The sequence below is a fragment of the Ischnura elegans genome, chromosome 7 (genome assembly GCF_921293095.1).
Source record: "Ischnura elegans chromosome 7, ioIscEleg1.1, whole genome shotgun sequence".
NCBI lineage: Eukaryota > Metazoa > Arthropoda > Insecta > Odonata > Coenagrionidae > Ischnura > Ischnura elegans.
The window spans coordinates 25,037,208-25,058,577 of NC_060252.1; the positions used below are offsets into that span (position 1 = coordinate 25,037,208).

General features: G+C 36.8%; 2 protein-coding genes across 2 annotated transcripts; one reads left to right on the forward strand and one right to left on the reverse strand.

Moving 5' to 3' along the window:
* Positions 1-502: 502 nt before the first annotated feature.
* Positions 503-11,263, forward strand: LOC124162682. Its single transcript, XM_046539281.1, has 3 exons — positions 503-646; positions 8,115-8,255; positions 10,917-11,263. Exons 1-3 carry the CDS (start codon positions 557-559, stop codon positions 10,989-10,991), a joined length of 306 nt encoding a protein of 101 aa, XP_046395237.1. The 5' UTR covers positions 503-556; the 3' UTR covers positions 10,992-11,263.
* Positions 11,264-11,866: 603 nt separating this feature from the next.
* LOC124162681 lies at positions 11,867-15,842 on the reverse strand. Its single transcript, XM_046539280.1, has 3 exons — positions 15,295-15,842; positions 13,994-14,080; positions 11,867-12,887 (listed from the first exon to the last, which is right to left on the reverse strand). Exons 1-3 carry the CDS (start codon positions 15,439-15,441, stop codon positions 12,789-12,791), a joined length of 333 nt encoding a protein of 110 aa, XP_046395236.1. The 5' UTR covers positions 15,442-15,842; the 3' UTR covers positions 11,867-12,788.
* Between the last annotated feature and the right edge of the window lie 5,528 nt (positions 15,843-21,370).

Below are 21,370 nucleotides of genomic sequence, written 5' to 3' on the forward strand. Positions count from 1 at the left end.
TCGCAAAATACAAAAAAATTGGTTGCACCAAATTGCCATGAAATAAATTTCGTTTGTGGAAATTTTCTAGCAATTTTAATTTGCAATGCATAATAATTCCACCATATTATTAAATCGAATTCCACCATATTATTAGATTGAATAAAATTTAAATAATTTTCTAACGCCTCATTACATCACAACAGCCTAGTTTCTTGCTCTGTCCCGTGCAAGGAAGTAATTTAAGAAATCCTTGGACATAGCCTTTCACCGAGACGACGAAAGCACCCGTTCCTCCAAAAGAGACGATGGGAAGGAAAGATTAGCAAAAGACTTCCTCCTCATTCGCCTCAGCTAGCACGGTGGGCAACTGAGTCGGCAGCATTTGACACTCAAGGTCACCCACGGGCTTCTCAAGTTCGCCCGAGAACAGGTTTCTAGCTTTTTTGTACACCGGTGATTTTTGAACAATAACTCGATCGCATCCCCAGTCCACTTGGGCGAGTCCAAGGGGATATATATAAAGGACAGATCAGGGCTGCATCCATTGACGGACCTTTGGCCAGCTGAAGAAGACATGTTCCTCAAGTTTGCATTGCTTTTGGTGGTGGTAGTGGGCGCTGCGTGGTTTGCCGAATCGGCACCAGTGGAGGACTTAAATGCAGTGGTAAGTGAGATACGGCAGTGATCTGTATTAACCCCTTCCACATCAATTTATTTTCTGAATATCGCGCTCTTACCCTCTATGTATTTTTTCTGTGGTTCTTTTTAAATAGAATGGTAGGTAAGGAAATTTCTTAGTTTGTATTCAGCGTAGAACAGTGAAAAAAGTGATTTTATTTCATATTGTTCATGAACTCTTTCCGTAAGAACATCGAAATCACAGCGGTCGCTACTCGTATAAAATCGTTATATTCCTCCGAATTATTTAGTTTCATCAAATCTCATCGGGTAAACGAAAATTCATGAATTAGCATCAGTTAATTAGGCAATAAATACAGGGTAGAAAATTTCTATGAAAATTAGAAATCTCCAAATTAGCTAGAAATTATTAAATATACAATGTAAACGACTTATCGATAAAAAAGAGAAGAAAAAGTATTTTCATGGAGAAATATTATATTACAATTTCTTATTAGCATCTGAATGAACACTCCGAATCACTCCGTCTTACGTCGATCCGATGGAAAAATTAGCAGTTGATTCCAAAATCATAATTCATGAAATATGAATCCTTTTTGTACATTATGGATGTTTTTACCAATGTTAAACTGTCAAAATATTTACATTTTCTCCTAAATAATGCTAAAATTATGAAGATCTAATGACGAGCTACACTCAACATTTCAGCGTAAGGGGCAAATGCACACACGAATATTACAATATGGGATTCACCAGTTGGTCTCTAGATTTGTTGTCACTCATCGTGCATTAAAATGGGTCTACAAAAGTCGCCACTAGTGTCACTGACGGGCAGAGCGATCCAAAATTCAATTAAAAATAAGCAAAAATTAAAGCTTTTAACCGAAATTTCGTTGAGGCACAAGTGGATGGTAAGAACGTAAAAGAAGACCTCGAACAAAAAATAAGGAACAGTTAAAGAAGTATGTGAAAGAGAAGAAATATATAGGTATAAACATTAGGGATGTGCGACTAGCACTTTTTGATCTCGAGTCGATTATCGAGTCGAGTTTTAAATTACTCGCGAGTATCGAGTCGAATCGAGTATGGTGATTTCTGGACCAGGCGATAAACAATGCATTATCCAGCATATTCTCATTTTTCCAAACCCTTTGTGAAATTTCACATCTGAATCCTTAGCCTGATGTAAAAAGGGAAACTCGACAATGAGGAAGGTTGATGGTAATTGTGTCAAAATTGGGAATAACCGCATTGTCCGACCTTAAAGTTACCTTAAAGATACATATTTTACTTTATTTCAGAAATCTTAACAGTTTTATCTATTCTCACAGCGTTTGAATTAAAAAGTAAGGTAGGGTACAAAAGTATCACTTAAATTAGAACGACGCATCGGCTTTAAAAATGATATGTTCATTACATGAATTTCATGCAAGCACTTCCTGTCGGAAAATGTTGGAACTTACCCGCCTCGATAACCAAAACTACTCGATTCGACATTCGTAATGCAACCCGAAACACTCGAGTCGAGTACCAACTACTCGACTCGGCTCGAATTTTCGAGTACTCACACATCCCAAATAAAAATATTAGCTGATAGGATCATTGAGTGGAGAGCTGCGTCAAACCAATCTTAGGATTGGTGACCAGTAATGATGATGAACCGAAATTTATGTTCATGATGGTTTTATCTATCAATTTATAAGTTTTCAAACATATTACTCGCGATTTCAAATATTACAATGTAAATTTTGACAATAAGTGAATCCCTCGCCACCCATCGGCGCGCAGCGGACATTTCTGAAAACCGATTACAATCCGCCCACAGTGGCATAATAAATGAAGCTTCTGCGAGAAGAACTGGGGTCTCCTCAACGCAGACCCCATGAATGTTCACATCTAATTCGTAATCAAGTGTTTCAAGTTCGGTCTTGATGATGGAAAATCCGCCAGACAATTTGCGAATAAGCCGTGTTTCATTACACACTTCACACGCTAATCTGTGATCGATAAGGCAACAAAGGGGTGACGTGGCGTGTGATCCCGTTCAAAGCGCTAGATCGTAGTGTCCAGGGTCGCTGGACACCAAAAAAAAAAACTTGCCAGGTGATTTTATCTGGAAAAAATTCTAACTGTTAAGAACCCGCAGGTGGTCCAGGATAAGGAAGTGGCCCGCAGACCTTGAATTTGTCGCATTCATACAATTATGTGTTATCCGAAGTGAACTTTTCCCAGAACTATTGAAACCTATTCCTTTGAGTTACTATTGTTGGGCACGGTGCGATGTATATAAAATGGAAGCGTGATAGAAAAGTGGGTAGAAAGTTAGGCCACCCACATAGTTACTAGGTGCATAGGCACATAGGGTTCACATCCCTGGCAATTCCTTCCTTTATTCCCAACATAAAGTTGTCAAGGTGCGAAGTGGCCATGGTAGAGGAGATTAATTAAAAAGGGGCCCTTAAGTGATGACTAAATTGTCTGTATATATCCCTCCTGTAGGAAACATTTTCTGTAGATCCTTTATGTTTGACTTATGGCGAGTCAAGACGTCGCATTCGTATTCTCCCTCTCCAGTCTTCTATTTTCTTAATAAGCCTTGGATCGAGCCGTTATATTGCAAACGCATTGACTCACAACATCGTGATCTGTGATAGAATTCAGATGGATGAGAAAAAATTGAAGATTAAACCCTGCCCTGAAATTATTTAGAGGAAAAAGAGTGATTTCCGAGCAATAAAAATTATGTAAACAAGACTCTGAATGAAATATTTGCAGATGCACCAAATAAGGGTTTCTCCTAATGGGAATTGACCCATTCTAATCATTTCCATTAACCCGCCGAAAATATTCCATACCAGTGAAATCTATCGCAGTGCTTGAAACTTACATGCACGCTTAATTCAAAGTCCCTCCGCCATTCGATGATAAAAATTTTGGATCCTCAAAGTTACTTTGCTCGTGGCGGCAATGTAAGTCTCTCCAACCTTTCTGTATATTTTCTTTTATTATATTTAATTATTGATTCGCATCAGCCTCATCAAGAATAATTGAGGAAAATTATACAAGCTTCAGGCGTCATCGATTCGTGTACTATTTATAATCCCTCAGAGATTTAAAAAGTAATGAGCGTTGCAGCTGAAAATGCTTCTATTCTTACACCGATCTAGAACTGCATCTCCCATTGATATGACTTAAGTCCTCAGATACAGCAATACACCGTCATGCCTCCGTTCACTTCATCCGGTAGCCATGGCTTAACACGCAGAGTGAAAGGAAAGGCTGATCAAAAATATTAAAAGGGCGTACGTTCTTGGGCATAAATGTTTTTTCTCTGCGTAAATTCAATACCATTTGGAGGTCGATTTACTCCCAGAAGGTCAATTTTTTTGGCAGTTTTTTTTTCTCAAGGGAATTTTCCGTATGCATGTCGAACTACTACGGAGGTGACTAGGAGATAAATTGTGATTTTACCCCATTGTAATTTTTCTGGAACGAATTTTCATACATTTATTGACATCTAATAAAAATGAAAGATATGCTACTTTAACTTTTTTATCTTTTTCAAATACTAAATATTAACATTTACAATGTACATTTCTGAAAAAATAACGCAGCTCTCCATTTAAATCTCCCAACAGCTAAACATTTACGCATTTATTTTGATTTGCATCCTTTATAAAAGAAATAATCAAATGTAATTAAAATTAAAGAATTCAGGGGAAAAATTGTGTAAAATGGTTGAATAAACGATTTAATTTTTTGTTTAATACAACTTAATAATCATAGTCATTTTAATGGTCAAAAGTTTTGAAAAACCTGAAGACACGAGGTGGCTGATGATGAAAAGGGTGCATTGTTGGGAATTTATTGTGTACCTTGAGCAAGAGTGACGTTGATTTCACCAGTTTTCTCGGTGTCTTCACCTTTTCTTCCATTGACATCACATATTTTTATGGCACCCAACTTCCTTAAGGTAAAAACACATAGATTTCCGAGAACGTATTCCGTACATGTTATAGCGTTGACAACTCGGAGAATAAAACATAGTTTCGCAACTACGTAGGATAATTTTCATTCCTAATTTTACACGTGATAGTGACGTGACGAAGGGTGGTAATTCACGATGACGGCGACGAATACTCCATGCACATATGAATGAAAATTTCAGCCCAAATGGATGGAATTCGAAATAAATTGTGTTTCACAATGAGCAATAAGTGTCCTATTTCTAAATTAATCGAAGTTTGTATTTTATTTCCTAGGATTGATTACACACTGCGGTCAGAGGATGGTATTGTTTTCCACAGTATGTCCTGTTTCAAAAAGACCATTCTAAGGGGATTTACCAAAGAGGCCAAAGATAACTTACCCATATTGGTAACATCGAATAAAACATCGTCATTTATTCTTTCCCACTCACACGGGGACTTCAAAAGGAAGAGTAATTATGAATATTGATTAAGAACCAGATATCTCACAATTAGCACAATAATATGGAAAGAATAAATAGAGATCAGCACTGCAAAACCTTTTTCGATTTGCACTGGTTGCACTGGTCTGCACAGGTTACTTTCTACTTGAATATAAAAAAGCCTAGAAATTAGATCCTTGATGACTCTTAGTATTAACGTCAAACATCCAATGGAACTTTAGTTTATCTTTCCTTCTGAAGAGACATACACCAATAATTTACCCATTAATTCAGGGCCTCTTTCTCATCAGGACATTCATTTATGTGATTCAGTTTGTAATTTTTCTGAGAATAATATACCTGATTTCCTTCAACGCTACAGACGATGAGCCAACAGGAACACACATACAGAAAAATTTAAAAATATAAGTGCAGGATTTAGTTCTTTCCCGATGAATTGATGAGAAGAATTCATCAAAAAATGTAGGTTGCTGAAAAATATTTTATTGACCAGAGAAGAAATATCGGTAAATGATACAGGTAAAACTGGAAAATCATTTCCAAACGGACTTCACCACAGTGTTGAAATCCACACGAATCGCATCCAAGGATATGTGCTTATCCTTAGGAATAAATAAAGTTATCTTCTTCTATATTAAGGTATCTCGTTAGCATCTGAATGAACACTCCGTCTTACGTCGACCCCATGGAACAATTAACAGTTGATCCCAAGTCGTGGTGTGTTGTATCTGGGGTAATTGACCATCTTTACAATTTTTCAAATCTTTACCTTACTAACTATCCTCCTCAGCTGTCTTCATTGACGAAATACTATATATTTCTTGGCTGCCAAATAAAATTTAACACCCTCTAAATATTACGCATTCGCCATCAAAGATTTCATAGTCTGATCGGATGCCTACGATATCGTTTACATCTACTTAAATTGGAAACCAAGTCACGCAGGAAACTATAATATCATCCATCAATGGTTTATCTCTAATGGTAATCTGCCTATCAGGCAGATTTCTCTTTTGTTCGATATACGTTTGCTTTGAATGACCAACCCTTATTCCCGCAATTAAGCTGAAGAATTCTTCACATTTTCGGATGGAATCAGGTTCATTTCGACACCAAAATTAGGTTCAGTCCACGCGGAGACGAAAGGGTGAAGCGTAAGTTCATTAATCCGAGTCACGAGTTTCAGCCTCCTTTGATTTCGCCACCCGAAGTGTTAGTGATTATATAAAGCATTACGCATCGAATAAGGCACTATGCCTTAAAATTGAGGATTATTCATCATAACTTGAATTAGAATTTAAAACTGATAGATCGAATTTTTTATTAGATTCCGAGGTAAAATACATGTACAAAAAGGCCCCCAGCAAAATACAGCCCAATGCCATTTATTGCCGCTTTTTAAAAATTCTTTAGTGGGGTAAAAAACATTCTTATGGTTAAAAAGTATTGAAATTTTTCTTCCTTATAAATTTATGTATACAACTCAGATTTAAATGTTGCACATTATGATCAGGTAAAGTCAACGAAACACTTATGTAAAGGCATATCTAAGTGATTTACCGGAGCTTTTTGCACCTGATGATGACGAACGACGTTGACACCATGGTCGTATAAACAAGTTCATGTAAAAAAAACAGTCATTGGTATTCCATCACAATGACAAGCTAATTCCTCGAAGTCACACCTTGGACAACGAAATTCGTTGAAAAATTCTCTCTCTTTCATAAATACGCTGAGCTGCATACATAATTTCAACACTGCACATTTGAAATAAACTTCTAAAGAAGAGTGCAAGCAGAAAACCAATTCTTAGTGATCGACTAAAAAGGATGTACACTAGAATGAACATTATATTTGACTTTGGACTAATACATTGAATTAAGTTATTTTCCATGTAGAATCTGAGTTTTTCCCGGCGTATGCTCTGCAGGAATATTTCTCGGGTTTCCCACCGGGTGTCGTATCGGGTTGTAGTTCCCAACGTTTCCATGACTAAGTCCGTCATCGTCCTAACCCCTGATGACGATGACGGACTTAGTCATGGAAACGTTGGGAACTACAACCCGATACGACACCCGGTGGGAAACCCGAGAAATATTCCTGCCAAGTTATTTTCCAGTTCAAATTAAAAAAAAATACCTCACATCCAAGTCAAGTAAATATAATAATGTAGTGAAATTGTTTAGGAATAATTAACAATATAAAGTTTTCTCTAAAGCGGAATAGCTTCTCAATTTTAATTTACCAACCTCAGATCCGTGATAACTCAACTATTATAACACAATAAAACGCCCAAAATTTTTATTAGATCTAAAACTACAATATTTTACGACGATAGATCATTAGTACGTCAATGTGGCTATTTTTAAAGATCGAATTGGGGTGTAGACTCAATGTGACTTTCTCACGAGGAGAAACCCAAGTTAAAAAAATAATTACAACTACACTCTTATAAATTTCCATGCAAACTTGGCAGTGGTATGAAAGATTCAAGTGTTACCTTGGCAATAAATTCGTTAGCACTGGTCTCACTTCTAATTAAATTAAAACTTAGCCTTAGGATAAGTAAACCTTAAAGGAATGCCTCGCTAGGCAACCTAACTAATAACCTAACCTAAAACACCTGCCAACCTAACAAATAACCCAAGAAATGGTTGCGTGTGCTTGTCAAATAATGAGTTCATAGTAATCGAGAACCTGATGGTCCCAAATACGTTTATAAATATAGACGATGTTATTATTATCATATATGTGCCGTCCACCACCATGAGTTCGTGTTCTATCTCTCCGTTCTACGTCTATCCTTCTATATCCACTTATGTTTGCATACTCGCTTATGGCGACCTGAGTGAATGAGTAGTTGACACCTATTAATACTACTGTAAATGAATGAAAGTTTTAACACATCCAGCCGGAGACATTACTACGTTAAACGTACATTACAAGGACAAATCTCATAAACAAGTGCTATAACTATCTGTTTTGTGTAAAATATTGACTCAAATGTTAAGTAAACAATTTATCGGAAAGAAAACTACTTTTCTCATCTGATCCTTCACAGATACCCCACGATGCCTCCTTTCACTCAGCGGATCCTGTGAATCGTTACCCGCCAATTCCTGATCATCACGCACCGGGATATCACCCGCCAGCCGCCCACGGAGATGACGCCGTCAGCAGTATAGTGAGATCCGCGTTGGCCGTAAGTATCCTATTAAACTGAGTGATCACTAGCATCCACGAATACCTTCCCATCAGAAATCAAAGGCATAGACATACATCAAGGGCAAAGAGTTGATTCAGGCCGAATCTGGTGGAATTCTTACGTAATGTAAATTAAAACTTACTAAGACTTTTATTCACAGCAACGGTTCCAATGAATTGTGTATTATTTCTAGTTGACTTTTTCTTGAAAAATTGCGATTAAATTCCCTGTGGGTGAGACACGTACTGGAGAGAGTGAAGAGAAAGAGACGAGTGGGAGAATGAAGGGGAGGATTGTACTGGGGTGTTTTTCCGTATTCCAAACACTTGTTAGAGAAGTAAATATTTAAAGACGCAATATAACACTTGATAGTCAAATCGAGAAAAAGTACTGCCTGGATTGCCATGCTAGCATTACAGATAAAGACTATTGATTCAGGCTTAATCTGTCATGAATTCTAACAAATGGTAAATTTAAAGTGACTGCCAATGTTCCACAAACCCTTTTATTCAAACAACCGGATTCAATAGATTCTGTATTATCATCAAGTGACTTATTTACGAAATATAAAACCTAACGCTAAGATACTCAATTTTTCATGAGATGCACAGATATTAACAATAAATTGTAAATTAGCCATCAATAATTCCTAAGTGATTCAATTATTCTTTCAAATTATAAATATAATAAAATCCATCTAGACTCGAGTTCACTTTTATAAATATGCATATATAAAAAATATGGTCTACGTATGACGAGCTATAAATGCTCTCTAGCAACATGTTATTTAAAAACAAAGTTAAAACGCCTACAGAGATAGCTTAATGTGTGCATAGTGTTTAGATACTCCAATGGTTTTTCACGATATGTGCAGCTTTTATCAATGAAATGTAAATTAACCAATAATAACGCAGCTTGATAATTTAAAAAATGCATAAATGTAATAAAATTCATGGAGACTCGGGCGCACGCTTATAAATATGTGTACATAAAATATGAGATCTACGTGTGATGAATACAGCTTAAAAATTATATTCCAGCGTATAATTTTTGCATAAATAGGTTTTAAATACTTTCAGTTCTGAAAATGACTTACAAATATTGGAAGACGGTTTCAAAATGTTGCTTACGTACTTCGGTATGATTTTTACAGGCCAAGGTGTGGTATATGAGAAATTGCGCTGCCACAGTACATGGAGCTGAAGTAAAAGTAGCTTAGGCTATGAAGCCGTGGAGGGAGAATAAAATCAGAACATAAATTAATGCAGTAAAAGTGTAATTTACAGTCTCAAATAATCAACTTTATGGCCATTTTATTTATTAAAAAATGGTTTCGAAATGCATCGCTTCACATTGGATTCGCCGAGACCGTAAGAACAACAGATTAAGTCATAATAGTACAATGGATAGCATCATCATCATTTGCTATTTGAAGGAACTTACCCATTTCTTCTTTAATTAAACCGCAATAATCTCAGATAGTCCTCTGTGGCGAAATCAGCAATATTTCCGCCTAATGTCGATAACTTGGCTCTCAATCACTTGCTATTGCACCGTATCTATCGCCTAAATCACAACTTACTGCATCACAATTCTTAGCCGAATAATTCGCTTAGTCTTTCATGCCAAAGCGATATGTCATCCACCAATATATTGCACTTAAACCTCTGACATCTCATCAAAGGTCATCTCACGAATCTATCCGATATCCCTCAAAATATTATCTCCGTCGTCACGGTAATGTTCCACATTCTTTGCCAAGATATCAGGTTGGAATTAAGCATACTGCCATGTACGTAACAAATACCATTCCACGGCGTGAGGAATTTGTTCTATTCTTTTAAAAACCTCATTGTATACTTCTTTCCTCATCATTACGCCTCCCGAATAAAATCACCGTTTCAACACAATGGGGTTGAGAATTTTGTCTCGCTCATCCATTATGTGTATACTCATTCACCAATTAATCCAAGTTCCTACCAGATAGTTTTTTTTTTAAATTTTGGGTCGTACAACTTTTTACAAGTCTTGATATGCAGTTTTACTTCGCAGCTGGGCTCAGATGTACACTATCTTGGCTACCAACCCCGCAAAGTATAAATTTATTCATATTGAAGAGCAAATAAATTAATATGTGTTAACGAATACATTAAGTTTTCCATCAAGTAAACTACTCAAAATTGAAGTAGTTTTGGAAACTTTGACAAAAGAGCACTAATTTTTGAGAACTGATTGAAAAATATCGACAATATAAATCATCAAAATCTTGATCTCGAAGGCTGGTTTGGTAATCACATGAATTAAGGAGTTTTGGGTTGGTGTGGTGGCTAGAGTGCTAGCTTCTCACCCTGAGGGCTCGGGTTCAAATCCCGGCGGTGGTAGATAATTTTCATAGACTGCCCGATCCCTGCTTGAATGAAGTGTGGAGGACATTTCAAACGCAACACTCTGTCCGTCGGATGAGACGTTAAGCCGTGGTCCCCTTGGCGCCTTTCGTTAAGAGCAGGCTAATACCGTCGCCGAGTTTCTTTCTACCCATCCTTACCACCCTTCCCTCATGGCGTAAATGGCCTTATCTGTCGGTCGCCTCCTCCTAATACCATACCATATGAATTATGTTGCTGAAAATCTAATTTACTGGATATTTTTTCGTTACAGATTCCAATTGGCATCTTGCAGTCACTCCAGCAGTCCCTCCACAAACTGGTGAACCCTAATGCTCATGGTCACTAGACATACTATGGAGGATTAGCGAAGGAATCAATGAATTCACCCACAAAGCAGCATATTTATGAGTATTTTAGGGTATAGCATCATTTCACCAACATCAATAGAGAACTCCGCACATGCATCTTGATCATATATTACAAAAACTTACTTTTTAAAGCCTATTGCAAGATAATGGTCAACTTAGAGCGTATAATTTGTAATATTAATATTATGTAAATTAAAGTGTAACTTTTATACAAATTAAAGTTCGTTTCCAGCCATTTCTCGTACTGTAAGCCATATATTTTTTTTAAAGCCATATTTTCGAATATTGATACTGCCTCAAGTAATTTGACGAGCAAAATCCTCATGTAACCACATGACGACGGGTAATTTGTAAAATTTTAGCCAATAGCTCGTGATTATGCAGTATTTTTATACGCAAAATTAAAAGATTTTTAGAGCGACATAGAGGATTTAATTTTGATCTAGCATCGCATACACTTATACGACACAAGCAAATTGACAGGTGAAACTTTATCTTATTCTTAATATAATTTGTTTAAAGTACAGGTGACGCCAAAGCAAAGAAGAAACTATTTTCACAAAGTAGACCTATACGAATGTTTCCTCTCTATAATCCTTGTTTTCGCTAACCTGTCTCACTGACACACTGCCGACCCTAGGGTAAAACACTGATGAGGATAATCCTAGTTGACGATGGAAAATACAATCGGATTCTGGTTATTGCGTTATCATATAATTCACCTTTCGATGACTTTCTATAAGTAGCAATAGATTCGCAGCGATAACCCATCGGCGTAACGATCCACGGCAATGATAATGGAAAACCACGCCAAAACATTAGAGCACTATTGTTAAGAAAAAATACAACGGGGAAAAAGATAGGCGTTTATTAATGACAAAGATAGAAGATGAAAACAGATTTTACACTAGTAACTCTGTTCGTACCTACAACAGGACACTTATTGAATTCAGACAGATTTTAACAATGTAATTTTTTATCACAGGATTATTGGCCACATATTTTCTCTCTACATACAGTATACAAAATGAATGATACTATGTACGATATATGTTATTGACCAGATGAATTAAAACATAAAGAAATCAAGCGTTTGCTTCCATACATAAAATGGCAAAATTAGTCCTGAATTTGAAAACATTATACTCTTGAGTCCAAACCCAGGTTTCGCTATGCCGTATAAACATCTTAAAGTCTAGCCTAGAGTAGGTACTTCTTAATCGAAGCATAGGATAGAAACAAACCTTTTCACAATGGGATTTGCGAAGTGTTTTTCTCTACACTGAAATTATTTCATATCACGTCAGGCCTTATCTCTTCCATGAAATGGACACTCTGGCCATTGCCCAAGAAGGTTATCGATGTCATGTCACTTAGGTCAAAAATGACCCACAGAGGCAATCTTATCACAAATACCAACCCCTGGGGGGTCCAATCGAAAATATACATACATTATTACCAAGGAGTGGTCCAGTGATAGTTCTGACGTATAAACGTCCTTCCGTTGCCGACTCGGGCTATCAGCATCTCGCCAGAGGTCGCTTCGCTGCAACTAAGAGGGTGGGAATCTGCGAAATTATATTTAGAATAGGAGGGCATTTGGTGATGTCACATCGTATCTTCCGATGTTCTCAGCCGAACATTATTTCAGCGTGTCGTGAGTCCAGTGATGAGGAGTTGATGAAAATGTAGTATTGTCACGGTTCATACGTAAATGCATTTGATAATTTTTTTACGATGAAATAATTTAAATGTTGAATTTCTTCACCACATTCCTAATATGAAGGAGGTGGGCCATTTGCCGTGTACGGAGGCATTGTTTTCGTTATATTGGTGAGGTATATTTGCAACGACTGCAAAATGGCTATGGGTATCTGAAAAGGAGATGAGATACGTAAGTGGCAAGTCAAAATATGCACAAAAACACTATTTATAAATTATATCCTACTTTAAAATAAGTTAAATAACTTAAAAAAAATCAAATACACAATTAAATCATCGAAAAATGGGAGATAAAATTACACATCATTCTTAAGGTATAATATTTAGGAAGATCCACTAGCGAGTATCACTAATGCTGAAATACGATTTAATACCGTAAAAAACCTTGATAAGAAGAGGAAATAACGTAATAGGCCTTATCTTGAGGCATGATGGCCTGATGAAGACAATTTCGGAGAAATAAGTAGACGCCAATAACGGAGAAGGAAGACCTCGAACAAAATATAAGGAACTGGTAAAGAAATATGTGATAGGGAAGTAATACGTAAAATATTAAAATATTAGTGGATAGGAAAATTGAGTAGGGGACAGTGCCAATCCCATCTGCACCAATTTAAGGACCGTGAAAGAAAAAACATATTCTGAATATTATAATTCCAAAATCCTTCGGATCAATCAGTTTTTCGTTCAAACATGCCTAAAAACCTCTCTCACATAATAGGCTGTTTATCCTGTGAAACAGGTGACACACTTTTAGATAACGTGGTTAGATCGAAGGGGTTAGCCAATAGAATCATTTACTTCTCTTGTAGCTCCATTACTGATGAAAGCCATGGAAGAAGTGAGTACCACGTGCAATTAGTATAAAAAGAAATGAAAGATAAAAATGCAATCACCAACAGAAGCTAATGACACAATTCCCATTCAAGAATGACCCTTTATTGGCCTTTGTATTGTTCAGTATTAACGTCCTCACACATCGAATGATCTCATAAACCTAGTCGAACAAACGGCAAAAAAGTTATGCGGAATTATTACGTCATATTCTAACGAGCTGAGTCACAAAATATGAAGCGTGATCGAACAGATGCAATCACTATTGAGGAAATATCTAAATAGGATCTATTAAAGCTATTGCGAGAATCTTCAATTAATATCATATTGACATTTAAATGTTTTCACTGCATCAGTGATTACTTTTAGCTTAGCATATAGTACCACATCCCCAAATTATATACCTATAGGGCCATTTACTTACGGACAGAGACTGGTTAATGATATAGTCAACCGGAACTTGCTTTGAATGTGCTGGATCAGAGATTTCCTCATTCCGATTCACATTAGCCTGCAAGAAATCAAAATATTAACTCATACAGTACCATCACAATGAGAAGAATTATGAATGAGAAGAGCTATAATCTTTAATTATGAATTTTATTCACACCAATTTTAATGAAGCAATTTATGAATACCAATCACTATTTTGATGCTAAAGGATCTTCTTAAGCTTAGAAATTTATTGCATATAGTGGCAACAACAGACATTGGTCACCTACGTGATAATTATTTATAAAAATAACTTTGAATCACGTCCGAAAAAATAATCAGTGCCAGTAATTCTATCTGCTTCAATTACAACTCGAATACCGTAACCTCACAGAGTATCCATCTTTGACACTTAGGGAAATTACTTGCAGTAGAGATCTGTTAAGTCTAAAAGAAGGTTCTATTAAGATGACAAAGCATTTTCCCTATGTACCGCGTTGAATGCAACACGAAAAATGTTGAGGGGAAAATCGTTTGCAATGTGGGAGGAATAAGTGTAAAATATGCACAATTGGCAAATTTACTCATTCAAACTAAATAGCAATTACATTCAATTTTTGTGGTAGCTACGAACATTTATTTATGTGACTTAATGTGTCAGCTTTTGGAAAAAGGGTCCCGTTTTCATATACCGGGTAAAGTCTTTGGGTAACCTTGATTGCATTCCTAAAAGTGCGAGATGGCTCAGGAATGAAAGATATTTACGCACTTTTCTTGGTCTGGGTTGAGCACTACCCCAACTAATTCAAACCAACCCTCGGCTTGATTAGCTAAGAGAGCGTAATTTTGCTATGCATCAGGTATTAATGAGGTGAGGAGAGTATTGCATGCGAAAATCGCCATCCTGAGAGCCAAACGAAAGGGACCAAGAGATGAACATGACATTTGGTCTAAAAGATAAAGAAATACCTCAATACCTTTTAGTCTAAATGGTAAGAGAAACGCTCTTTACCTTTGTATCGAAGTTGCCGTGGAGGAAACAATAATGAAAGTTGTTATTGATTTTTACGGGTGAAAAAAAGAACACAGAATTTCGAAAATTTGTGCGTAAAATCTTAAGAAGAAAATAAAGAAAGAAATAATAAATTTTAAGTAGTGGTCTGAAAAAAAATTCAATCGCTGATATTCGACAAACATGAGGCGTTTGAATGGTCAAATGAGGAAGCAGTGACCTCGATATTTAATTTATTAATGAATATTTATGAAAATAAAAAAAATAAAAGTTCGACTCACCACTCTTGGATGGTCCCGAATCGTCTGCAAGGGAGCCGTTTGCACCAGATAAGCCACGGCCGCTGCGGTCACCAGGAGCAACGGGAACTTTGGATGCATGATGTCCTCTTCTTTCTGGAGGATGATCACGAGTGCGAATCTTCGCATTTGATCGTCCGCATTATATATGTATGAAGGAGCAAATTTTTCTCCTAATGGGTAGCGCCGTTTAAAATCTTCCTCAGGGGCAGCCTTTGAAACCAGTTCCCATCAGAGCAGCTGGTCGCTTGGCTGAGGTGGTCCGTGAACCTGATCTTGAGAAATTCCGTGCGCAGCGCGGGAGAATTCAGACGACAACAACAACGTTGACCCCCAATCAGGCATAAATAAAACGGCGAAAATATTCCTCTAGGATTAATTTATTATCGTACTCTCGAAAATGTGATGAAGAAGCCGAAACCGGTAATGTGCCTAAATATTCTTGTGGCACACAAGATGTTTTTAAATTGCAACACTTACTTTACCAGATGCAACTTTACTGGTCAAAGGCATGGTTAATAGTATATTTTTATACACTTTATATTTGTATTTTTTGATTAGAGCAAAGCCAATACATTTTCATACTCTCAAATCATTTAATCAAGTCACTTATATTTGAACAAATGAAATACCTACAATAAATGCAGTCATTTGCTGGAAAATTAAAGAAAAATATTTTTTAAATAGAAGTTTCCTGAGTAATTATGAAGTGTTGAAAGAATCACTGAAATCGCATTTGAACGGCCAGTATCATGACATCAACGAGAAATAAAAAATAACTGCAATTAAAAAAATTAATTTCTTCCAATAACCAACGACAAAATTAACAAACTCCATTAACCTTAGCTGGAAGTAACTAGTTTCTCAATCTATAACAAGCTCAAAAAATGGGAAGTTTCATAAAAAATCCGCCATGGACAGTCCCTCGGGGAAATGTAAGTCGTAAGTTAAACGGTTGAGAAATATTTTATGAGAGACATGAGATTCGTTAAAAGAAACCCTCCTCACATTAAATTGTTTACCTCCAGTCTCATCAAAACAAAAATACTCGTAAATGGAAAAAAACAAACCAGTCAGATTCATGAATGACAGTTCAAGTTCTCTTGCTGACATTAACTTGGAATAGATACAACGCTATAATTTGATTAATTAGTAAAAAATTAATTTAATTGCCTAAACACTAAATAAAAAATTACACAAGCATCAGTAACGTAGTTATCGGTTTCCTTGGAGTGCACGTGTTGCAACGCTACTGACTTTTCCACAGGAGAAATGATTTAATAATCAGAGGACGAGCGCATGAAATGGTTTAAGTGGTCTTTTCAAATGTTAAGCTCATTTTTTACCACGTATATTATAATACCATCAACAAAAGCTTCAACCAATAGCCTTATATAAAGACAAACCAAGATAAGTCAAGAAAAATTCCTGAATGAGAACATTCGCAGGGACACGAGAAGGCCTCATTTCCAAAAAAGCTATGATTGAGGGAGTACCGTATGAAAAAGATTTTCATCACGATGTTGCTCTCCCAGTGACAATGATACCGGCACGAATTTCGGCAGCAGTATGGGAAAAAATAATCTCAAAATGACGTGATGCTGCCTCTTCCGGGATAGCAGATGTCTTGGGGTATATCTGTAGTCTTATGACTCCTGGAGGTGGATATTACACAGCACACACAAACCTAGTCACGTTTTGTCTTACAATTAGTAGCAGTCCCTCTTCAACTTCACAGCATACCAGCGTAGATTCGTCAGGATTACAAAATGCAAGGTTTCAATTAATTTATTGCGAAAATGTACATTTGAAATAAGAAAATATTTCATAATGACCGAATTGAACTTTCACATAATATTATTTACGCGGGTATATTTCAGCAAGATTATATATACATATATAAAAATGCACGAAAAGTGCTTGTGATATGCTTTACCAAACTGATTCCTTCCTTTTACCGCTAAAATACGAAAAAAGCATCTCTTCAAGGGTCAAAAACCATAATTAAAAAGACGCCGATGAATGTTAGGAAGGCTTTTGATTATTTTGCAAAGACCTAGAAAGGAATAGGAACGATGGGAAACTAAAATCTAGTATTTTACTCCGAGATGCTAGGAACTTACAAAAAAGGGGCGTATATTCGTTAGGTTTTCAGAGGCTGTGATTATTGCTGGGAAGCGTGGTACCCTTGTAGGTAGAGCACTAAGCTGCTGATCGAGGGGTTCCTGGGTTCAAATCCCGGTTGAAGCCTCAGGATACCCCAAATCAAAATTCTCGAAGTGCGAAGCAGCCGAGGGGAAGGAACTGGCATCCCTACCCTTAATGTATGAAGTTTACACGCCATTGACCTAGTTCGGCATGACCTCAACCCTCTGCCGACCAAAACAACCTTCTGGTTGAATCAATGAGTGAGTGACTTATTACATGGTCCTCCATCAAGGCCCAAGGCCCAGTAGTTATATTAATTTCACATACCGACAATATCAGCAGAATTTAAATTCAGAATGTGGAACACTTACATCTTTACTTAATAAGATCATTTTCTTCTATTTATAAAATTGAATATACCTAAACTATAGTAATGGCCAAAAATTAGGTTTTATAACATGCAGTTCATACAGGGTAATATTTAGTGTTTCAGTGGCGAATACTATTTGAGACATACTATCGGGTCTTCAAGCAGGATAGGTATATTATTAAGGACTACTGATGTTTCAGAGTTCGACTCGGCGAAAGCAAAATATTTACTCTGCACGCTGATGCAAAGCCTGGACACAAATCTTCCATTTTAAAAATGCAATGTCATGGAATTTCCTCCTCGTGCGTGATAGCAGGAAAAACAGTGACGGTCCCACATCCTGGAGGCCTCTTTGCATTCAAGTGTTCCGTCGTTCCTCAGCATTACATGTATCTCATGCAAAGAAAAAGTTCAGTGCCGGATACAAAAATCTTATTAACCAAGAGTTCTCATCCACCCGGCCCAATCTGTAAAATGAGATACGTGGGTGTCTGCAAGGGCGGATATAGGATTTATTTTGGGAGAGGTAGGGGCACAAGGGTCTAACAGGCTAAAGGTCTTCTCATATTTGGGATCAAAAACAATTTAAAACAATAACTGTTTGAAACACACTTTTGATAATTTAATATACTTATGAATATTAATATGTTACAAACATAATGACAACTGTTTTATTTGATGTTTCCTTTAGACAGCCAATCTTTTTTATTATTAACTCGTGAGCAATAACGGATATTTCAGAACGGGTTATTTTCATATTTGCATGGCATGCCGAAAGAAAAGCTTTTCAAGTACTACCGTCTACATTTAACTCTATTACTGTTTACACAAAATAAAACGAATGATAATGTGACCGTATTCACAATCTTGTCTATGTTTTAAGCATCTAAGGGGTGAGGGGCCCGCGACCCCGTGGGTCCGCTTATGTGTGTTTTAATATTATTAAGAACAATATGGACGAATGATATTTCAAGAGGCGACAGCAGTAGACCTATCGCGAGCCACGCTTCCATTTAGGGTGTTATTCAAATCAACTGCGAAAAAGAAAATTCGCTCTGAATGCTCCGGAGCTCGAACTTATTGACAGCCGAAGTACTTAGGCACTGTGACCTTGAGAGCATCCTGCCAATTAGTTTTCAAATGGCGGCGACGCGATTGCTATGATGGCAAATGCTGACGCGTAGAGCTCGAGAGATTTGAATCAAATAATTCAGCAAGTCGTTCGCAGCTTAATTAGGCAGTAGGGTTGACGCAATAACTGCCGCCCGTTTCCTGCGGTTGCCAAAGTTACCTTTGGCTGTCTTTTGCATGCTGATGAATGATATTCGTATGGAAAATCTATCTTGCCAATCGTAAGAGCGAAAATGTTCGCATGCACCTAAAATGCTGTTATTCTACTTATTATGTTTTCTGAGTTCGCTCATTCCTTCCTCTAATTAAATATTTGTAATATCATTGCAATATCAAACATTATTTAATCACAACAGACGATCAAACATTATTTAATCACTGTTCCTGTCAGATGATTACATACTCCACCAGCACCGAGGTGGTCTGAAGGAAATAGGAACGACAAATACCGTAATTTGTACATCCAATAACTCAGCGCTTCAATCCACAGGTTGGCTACAATAAGTTAGGCCTCTGTGTCACCCCAGACCAAGCCAAAGGCGTGATAATTTCTCAACTGGGGGACCAATTCTATTCCCTCGACCACCTCGCACTTCGAAATTTTTTTAGTGGAGGTGTGCTGTCAACTAGGCTACCAAGCACCACCAAATGAAATAAATAATAATATGATATTTCATTCAGAGAGAGTTTTATAATTACATCTACCGAAAACTTTTTACAGCAAATATTTGCATTTCCCTGAACTACGCAAACAATCTTTGATAAATAGAACAAACTTGAGCATTATCGGAGCATGAAAATAATTGCAATACAAAGAGTTTAATCTCACTTGAATTTATAGTTCAATTCATAATTTCACCTGTGGATGGGAAAATTGATGATGCCTCCTTTGATGAAAAAGTTGAATGATGATGAAAAAGATGAATTGATGAAAAAGTCCTCTCATATTCTGTCATTTACTAATAAATCGATATAAAAATTACGATGGTTACCTCACACGGAAAAGTGGTCAGATCTCAGGCTCGGTGCGTATTTGTTAAATGGAATCAGGAAGTGACGTCACCTACTCTTCTCAATACTATGCCACCAAATACCTCAAATACCAAGCAGTAAATAAAAAAAGTGGAACATTATTTATTTTAATCAGGCGAACCAAATCAAAATGGATTAAAAATTACGGTGGATGAATCTAATCAGCCACTGCTTAAAGAGCAATGAAATGGGTATGGCCATTGATTTACTCAACTTCTCTATGATTTCTGCCGATATTCATCATCGATACTAATGCCCCATCTCCTTCAAAGTATTCTTCTACGTTGCAATGAAAGTAAAATTATTTTTATTACTATTTATATAATTTATCAGAGAATACCTCAACAGAGGAAAGTCAAACGTTCGTCTCTCGTGCGAAACATGCACAGAGAAAAAATCATCCGCTTTTTTCTCTGTGGGTCTTTCGCACGATTGTGCATTGCGGGTGACACCCGTAAAAGTTATCACCGCGGCTAGTCCCGGTATACTTTAAATTAGTTCGTTTCTCATTTAATTGTATAAATGTAGCTCTTAAACACTTTAGCCCATTAGGTTATTATTGCAGCCGGATCGGAAAACTGTGCTTTGCGACGAAATAATTACAAAAGTTACCGATGAAATGTTATTAATGACAGTCACAGTATTTTATCAACAGTTCTTTAACCTCATGACCGATGGAAACTCCCAGAATAAATGCACGTTAAATGCCAGTGAACAGTGGAAATTCAGATGTCTTCTTCACGCTGAAGTCGGGTTTTCCCAACCAGTGAAAGGTTTTGAAATATTTCGAGCCAATAACTAACAAAATACTGTTAGTACGCAGGCTGATGATGATAATTAAGAGCATAACGTTTTCGCACAAATAAGTACGTGAAAAATTGTACTGTATTTTGGTTATTTTAGTTTAATAACCACAGCATGGGTGGTATATTTCCAGAGATTTAAACTTCCATATGTTCAAGTATTTTCCCCATTGGGATTCGTCCCATTAAAAAAATATAACGTGTGGAAAAGTACAGGCAGAGGTCAGTCAATCATGGTGAATTTTCAAAACAGTCTGCCTTTTCTTTTTGCTTTATTGAATGAATTTCTATAGCGGACCACTCGAAAAATTATGGAATAAGCAAGTTTAAAAATCACGCAAGATATTTAATAACTCATTTTCGAGTGACAGAGAGAATTTTTTGCCTAACCATGGGGACAGGTGACGAAAGGGGGTCAACGAAGTCAAGGAAATCATAGAATGGCCGGCAGGTAAGTTAAAACACGGGCGATAGCGAGGGATTTACCTGATGAGTAGCTTGAGGGAGAATTGTTTCCAAAGAGAGAGAGCAGAGTTTTCGTAGACGCATTAGTGACGCGTTTGGCATAGGGAAG

Coding starts and splice junctions, on each gene's coding strand:
- LOC124162681 (XM_046539280.1), bottom strand. CDS start 15,441: ATGCGAAGATTCGCACTCGTGATCATCCTCCAGAAAGAAGAGGACATC. Junction 14,081..15,294: donor TTCGGGACCATCCAAGAGTG/GTGAGTCGAACT, acceptor GATTTCTTGCAG/GCTAATGTGAATCGGAATGA. Junction 12,888..13,993: donor TCATTAACCAGTCTCTGTCC/GTAAGTAAATGG, acceptor TCTCCTTTTCAG/ATACCCATAGCCATTTTGCA.
- LOC124162682 (XM_046539281.1), top strand. CDS start 557: ATGTTCCTCAAGTTTGCATTGCTTTTGGTGGTGGTAGTGGGCGCTGCG. Junction 647..8,114: donor TGGAGGACTTAAATGCAGTG/GTAAGTGAGATA, acceptor GATCCTTCACAG/ATACCCCACGATGCCTCCTT. Junction 8,256..10,916: donor TAGTGAGATCCGCGTTGGCC/GTAAGTATCCTA, acceptor TTTTCGTTACAG/ATTCCAATTGGCATCTTGCA.